The sequence below is a fragment of the Adiantum capillus-veneris genome, chromosome 26, assembly GCF_014529385.1.
Source record: "Adiantum capillus-veneris isolate H3 chromosome 26, ASM1452938v2, whole genome shotgun sequence".
Classification (NCBI taxonomy): Eukaryota; Viridiplantae; Streptophyta; class Polypodiopsida; order Polypodiales; family Pteridaceae; genus Adiantum; species Adiantum capillus-veneris.
In genome coordinates this window covers 110,011,960-110,018,469 of record NC_140956.1, presented here as the reverse complement: position 1 = coordinate 110,018,469, position 6,510 = coordinate 110,011,960, and the positions used below count along the sequence as shown (strand labels likewise).

The following is a 6,510-nucleotide window of genomic DNA, read 5'->3' as shown; positions in this document are numbered from 1 at the left end:
GTAAGATCTCTCTTATTAGATTACGACATCATAGATGATAGCAAGCACTACTTTATGTATCATAGGCAATAAAACCACACTCCTAGTGATGAATTATGATTTCCAGGCCCTCACAATCATCCTCTTTACAACTAGGTCCATTCATTAACTTTAGAAACCAATCACAAATTATGAATTATGATTTCCAGGCCCTCACAATCATCCACTAGGTCCATTCATTAACTTCAGAAACCATTCATTAACTTCAGAAACCAATCACAAATTTTTTTGTTCAAAGAATTAAACTTATTTTTAACCAACCAAAAAGAGAATTCAGTTGTATGGCCTTTGCCTTTTGGGTCAGCCTCAAGAGCTAATTTTGCAAGTGTGTAAGCTCCCGAAGAGAAGAGTTCGTCCTGCACCTGCATCGTGGAACAGCGCAGTGAGTTCCAGCGCGCGTCGATGAGGAGGCGTAGGGGCTGCTGCAGGACCACAAGATGCTCTCGTGGTGCTCTCTCTCTCTCTCTCTCTCTCTCTCTCTCTCTCTCTCTCTCTCTCTCTCTATAGAGGCTCTATTTCTACGAGTAGGCCAATCGTTTTGGGCATTCTGAAATGCTTCCTGCATCAAAGCCTTCCTCTGATTGTAAACCTGCATCTTCAAAGGTTGCGCTATTATATTGAACTACACAATGGAAGGAGAGCTTAAGATGAGGTAGACTGTTGAGAGCAGAATCAAAATCGTGCTGCTCTCACGCTAAGTAACCTGCCTGTGGTCTCTTTTAAAGGCTTGTGAATGGGAATTGAGGGCTTTCATGTGCACCCTTCCATATCCATAGATTGCACGGGAATGACTTTTGTGCCAGGCACAATGCAAGGAAAATGCTAAGAGTCGTCTCGCATTCCATGCACCGTCATACGTTGGCTATGGGTCACATATACTTTCAAGAAGCGCATTGACATAGGAAATATCGTTATGTTTGATTTGCCCTATCGATCGCAAAGAACTTTTGATACTTTCTTAGAAGACCTTATGAATGTGAATCTCTAGTAATGCTTGGGATCTGTACTTAATAGCCTGTGAGTTACCAATAACACTTCCTTAACATTCATACATTTGGTCATAAGTTCAATCCCCATTTATGTCATGGGTGCAATTTCTATGCTTTGCTTTAGATTTAAGCTGTAGTCATTCAATAACAATCCAAGACTAGAAACTGTGAGAGAGAGAGAGAGAGAGAGAGAGAGAGAGAGAGAGAGAGAGAGAGAGAGAGAGAGGACTCAAATTGTTGCTCAAAGTTGTGATCTCATTTTCAAATAAAACACTGTGATTAAAGAATGTATTAGGTAATTGTTAAAGTGAGCAACAGCTTCACATGATACATATGGCACATAATTCCAATAGAATGGAAGAATGTTTGCTAAGGGAGGGCATTTAATGAGGAATTCGTCAACAAAAGTAGAGATGAGTCAGAGGAACAGGTGACCGTGGAAGTGGGTAAATGGTTTTTAGCAGGTTTGGGGGTAATTTGTTCTGCATTGAGGAAAGCTACTTTGGTTCCTCGCAACCACTTGCAAGCTTGCTGCAACAGATTTGTGAATGAATAGGATGATGTAGATGATGAGGATGACGATGATGATGAAGACGTGATGGTGGATGTCAGCGGTACATGTGGCCCAGGCGAAGAAATATGAGTTGAGGATAATGGGATAACAACCCATGCAGGGGACGATGAAGTGCTGGAGGTAGGAGAAGAGGAGCTACAGGAGCTGGAGGTTGGAGACGAGGGATGAGGCTTGGCTTCAGTTTCTGGCTTGCTAAATATGAAGGGTATCATGGATGCTTGTGATGCAGTGGCTACATATTTCCGAATGATCTCGGACAGTTTGATCATCACCAAGAAAAGGAATCTATAGCCAACAATCATTGTAAGCAGTACAGATAAGTTCCACCACTTGGAACGTGACAAGTCTATCTGATACATTTTCTTCAGGATGAAGCGCCCAGGAATGCGTGGTGCAGGAATTGTTGATGGTTGGAAGCTCAGACCCAAGAAGTCATTCTGATACATGCCCTGTGGTACACGGATCATCCATCGACAACATTAGTCTCTTGATAGGTATGTGTATCAAAATTGGACATTCAATGTGTGCGTGTTTGATGATCACAGAAGATCATTGCTAATGTAGATCATTACCTGCAAAGCATACATGTGGAAGCTCAAGTATGACATGGGATAGCGCCACATTGGCTTTGGCAAGTCGTTAGGGAGTCGGAAGAAGCCGGCCACCAGCATGAAGATGCCCTGGTCAAGAAAATTCAGGACATCTGGCTTTTAAGGTAAGTCAATTACGATATTTTTATAAAAAACTATCTTGATTTTAATTAGAGGAGACAGAAACCGTCCCTCAAAAGCGTGATTTATGTGTTGGCTTCACAAGCATCAGTACAAATAAGGAAATGACTACAGCTAAAAACATTGTGGACATTGCGCCTGATGTCGTACTTATGAGTCTTACATGAAATTTAACTATTGCAGGCAGATGCATACAGTACACATCAGTCATCATCATGTAAATAGACAAACAAGGAATGGCATTATATGTTAAAGCGAAGTTGAGGGTCAGTTGTTAGATACCTGAATACCAGCACCGGTGATGATGCCCATTAAGAAGTTTGGCACCACACTTGCAACTGCCATCATGAGGCTCTCGACCACACTCAAGCAAGCCAGCAGGCACAGGACGAAGTAGACAAAATGGGAGATGCCAGGGTGCAATTCTACCAGGAAGTAACAAATAGCACTTGAAACCACTGCAATTAAGCTGAGAAAGGGCAGAGATGAAAGGAAATTCGCCAGGACAAAAGGCACCACTCCATAATGCCCATTCAAATGTTCACGGCTGAACACCTGCAAAGAGTAACAAAGTAAAGGGTTTATCTCATGCGCCTAAATGTTTCCGTGCAAGCGAAGTGCCACAAACAACTAGAGCCATCTTCATTATGTCAAGGATGCCTTTGTTTTTGGGGGGGGTGAGAGAGGGCATACCTTCATATCTTCCACAAATGATGGGAACCCTCCGATTGACATAAATGTCAAGAATCCAGTTACATATGACATACATGATGCTCTTGCCTGCACTCAAAAGGAATTGAATCATGTACTCGCATTGCCCATACACAATTGAGCTCCTATTCTCAGCTCTACTCACCATTATCGACTGATATTCTGTGCCCACTTTGAAGTAGATGGAACCGATGCATGTGGTCAGCATGATGTAGATCACTAGCCGAAGCCAGTAGTATCCGACATCACGTCTCATGTTCACAAAGGATCTTTGAGTAAGTGCCTTCGTTTGAGCGAAGAAGCCGGCAGTAGTGGTTGTATTGCATGACTCACCTCCTATTTTTGTTTTTTCCTGCATACATCATTATCACTCAAAATCTTGTGACACTGTTTCTCTGAATTGAACAACAGTTTTCAGCATTCGATTAACTTATCAATCATCTTCAAATCCACAATCAGCTGAACAGTATGCTAGTCACCTGTCGTTGCTGAGATAACATGTCACAAGCTCTCAACCTCGCCGTATGCGCAAACTTAGACGCAGCGAAGGCATCCACAAGAATGTTAGTCATGTGGGTAGAGCTTATTTGCTCGAGGGGATATGATGATTCCAAGTCCTGCATACTCACAACATGAAGCAATCAAAATTTGGGGTCTCTTGCACGCTCATGGCATATTGACTATCATTTCACAAGCAAGGTAAGTAAAATGGCAGCAACTCACAGTAGAAAAAGATGATTTGACTTTGTCGAAATCAGAGTTGATAGCACAAAGGTAATGATCCGATGGGTTTCGCAGGGGTGGGCAGGGATATCCTGCATTGCAGAAGTGCTGCAATGTCAACAGATTATTAGTATATCCAGGTTTCTCTGAACACCCGTTTCATAAACTGGTAACTTAGCACATATTCTAATAAGAGCAACATTTTTTAGTTGATTTGTTATGCTTGCAAGGCATTGAATGCTCAAGGAGACCAGTGAACCATTACCTCACTTGCAAGAGCTCTGTCACCGAAGTACACCGTTCTTCCACTGGAGAGGAGGAAGAGAGAGTCAAAGAGTGCAAAAACTTCACTGCTGGGCTGATGAATGGATGCAATGAGTGTCCGACCCCCATCTCTTGCTAGCCTCCGCAATGTTGCCGTCACGAAGAAGGCTGATGCACTGGTTCATTCAAAAGGAGGCTTGCCTCTATCAGAAATGGCCATTACAATAAACAGAACATGATTCTATCGTCATGCTATTCTGTAATTTGAAAAAGGGCAAAATTGCTATTCATACATGTATGTTCCAAGTATAAATTTGATCCAACTGGAGAGGTATATGCATTAGCTACCTGTCTAAGCCACTTGTTGGTTCATCCAAGAAGAGCAAGTTAGGACGTGTGAGGATCTCCAGTGCTATACTAAGTCGTCGCTTTTCACCACCGCTGAGACCTCTAAGATGCCAATTTCCAACTGGTGTGTCAGCACTATCGCTCAATCCCATCTCTAAGATGGCTTTCTCAACCAACTCTAGCTTCTCTGGCCAAGCACAGCTCCCTGGTAGTCGTAAATTTGCGGAGTACATGATAGTTTCTCTCACAGTTAATGTGCCAAGTAGAGTATCATCTTGAGTAACATATGCCTGTGAAAAAAAAGGGCACACGAAAGCATAAACGTGGGGCATGGCAGGGACCATACTTAACTCAAAAGCTAGTTTTCTGGTTTGGCAGGACCTTGCCTTATAAACCAAAGCTACTTGGTATTGGGTAAGGTACAGTACTTATTTGCGTTCTTAAAACTCATTGAAATTGACCATGTATAAAGAGATGGAAGCTATTATGCTGTGGACATGAAGAATTTGTCAGTGTGATGACCATATATAGGGAGGACTTACAATCGATCGCCCGCTGGTGAGGCCTTTCTTATTCGATCCATTGAGGGGTGTTATCTCTCCAGTCATTCTGGCACGCCTGCCAAGCCGCCCTGCATTATGTGACAGTGTCAGATTTTTACATAACTATGACATAAAAAAATCCATTGCATTTTTGTTTGCCATTGCACACATAATACAAGAGGATGGACAATGTATAAGAATAGCAAATCACTTTCTGCCTGTATAGAAGCTCAAGTCATGTGGTGGGGATTAAGATACTAACAAAGGAGTTCTGGTTTTGTCCAAGAATGAAACAAAGTGCAGTTCAAGAGAAGTAGAGAGCATTGAAAAAGCTGTACCAGCAAGGGTGTCTAGAAGAGTCGACTTTCCCGACCCCGAGGGCCCCATGATGGCCAAGATTTTGCCTGGCTCTGCATATCCTGTGAGTCCATGAAGCACCACTCGTGAATGTTGTCGCCTAGAGTGGACGGTAACCCACACGTCCTTCCAAGCAAGGCCTGCGAAGGTGCTCATGGCTTTACTGTTCTTACTCATACTGCATTCATTGCCCTCCTGGTTGCCTTCTCTGTAGGTTTCCTGTATATCATCCTTAATGCGGCAAGCGGATTCTGTCATAATTTCCAACTAGTATTGATCTTCTTGTCCAAAAAGGGTGGTTCTCAATCACACAAGGATTTGGGTCAACTACTTGGTGATGCTAAAGAACTGCATTTCGATGAGTATACTGCATTTGCACAGAAACGCCAAATTTCGTGGTGATTAAGAGCCAAATTTAGCTAAAACCAGCTAAATATAGCTACTGGGACTATTATGAATGTGAGGATTATTTTATCTCATACGATTAACCGAGCCCCTTCCTATGAGTATAGCAGCAGCCAGGAGCAAATGAGCAACCGCGTGTGTGTGTATATATAACAAGAACGCAAATGGGCGAAAAATGTACAATGTGGGTTTGTGCAAGAAGCAGCTGGAGAGTGTGTAGGTAGAGAGAGATTGTAAATTTGTGTGGTAGATGGAAGAGAAGTAGCTGTGATAGATGGAATAGAAGAACGCACTCGCTCTCTCTCTCTCTCTCTCTCTCTCTCTGAGTGGAGAGGCGGCTGCTGGTGCGCGTGTTTTCTTTGATTTAAAACAGAGAGCGATCTTTTGCATGATGTGCGGGGGCCTAATTCGCGCAAAACAAGAGTATTAAGTTGCATTTTAATCTGCTCCCGTTAGACCTACCTTTACTGCCCCCACTTTCCCCACGTGAGCTCAGGAGGCGCCATTTCACCTTTGCTACACAACGGCCCCGTCTCATCAATTTCTCCCCAAAAATATTTTTGGGTCTTTCATTGCTACATGAAGCCTTAGTACTCTTGCAGGTATTTATGGACCTTTTGATTAAGCTTGTGAGCAACTTTGAACCATTGGATTAAGCTAAGCTTGTTGACGAGGGCCACATGGCAAAGTCAATGTTTTTCCCTTGCTTTTGATGGAGGGTTTAATTAAGGACTTTAGTGTTTAAAAGGGGGCATTAACGTGGGAGCCACACACACCCATTTTATGTAGGATATGACTATTCACCATGTTTGTCTGAATTGCAAATT

The 6,510-nt window shown here is 42.8% G+C and overlaps 1 protein-coding gene and 1 long non-coding RNA gene across 2 annotated transcripts; one reads left to right on the top strand and one right to left on the bottom strand.

The window, feature by feature from the left end:
* Positions 1-480: 480 nt before the first annotated feature.
* LOC147423998 (ABC transporter G family member 11-like) lies at positions 481-6,068 on the bottom strand. The gene is made up of 11 exons (XM_086501193.1): positions 5,260-6,068; positions 4,922-5,010; positions 4,380-4,669; positions 4,033-4,207; positions 3,768-3,875; positions 3,524-3,661; positions 3,190-3,396; positions 3,027-3,113; positions 2,616-2,888; positions 2,175-2,282; positions 481-2,051 (listed from the first exon to the last, which is right to left on the bottom strand). The coding sequence occupies exons 1-11, from the start codon at positions 5,534-5,536 to the stop codon at positions 1,398-1,400; spliced, it is 2,406 nt and encodes an 801-aa protein (XP_086357319.1). The 5' UTR covers positions 5,537-6,068; the 3' UTR covers positions 481-1,397.
* LOC147423999 (uncharacterized) lies at positions 1,958-2,654 on the top strand. Its single transcript, XR_015186551.1, has 3 exons — positions 1,958-2,096; positions 2,167-2,317; positions 2,517-2,654. It is a non-coding gene; the product is annotated as an uncharacterized LOC147423999 (long non-coding RNA).
* Positions 6,069-6,510: the final 442 nt, after the last annotated feature.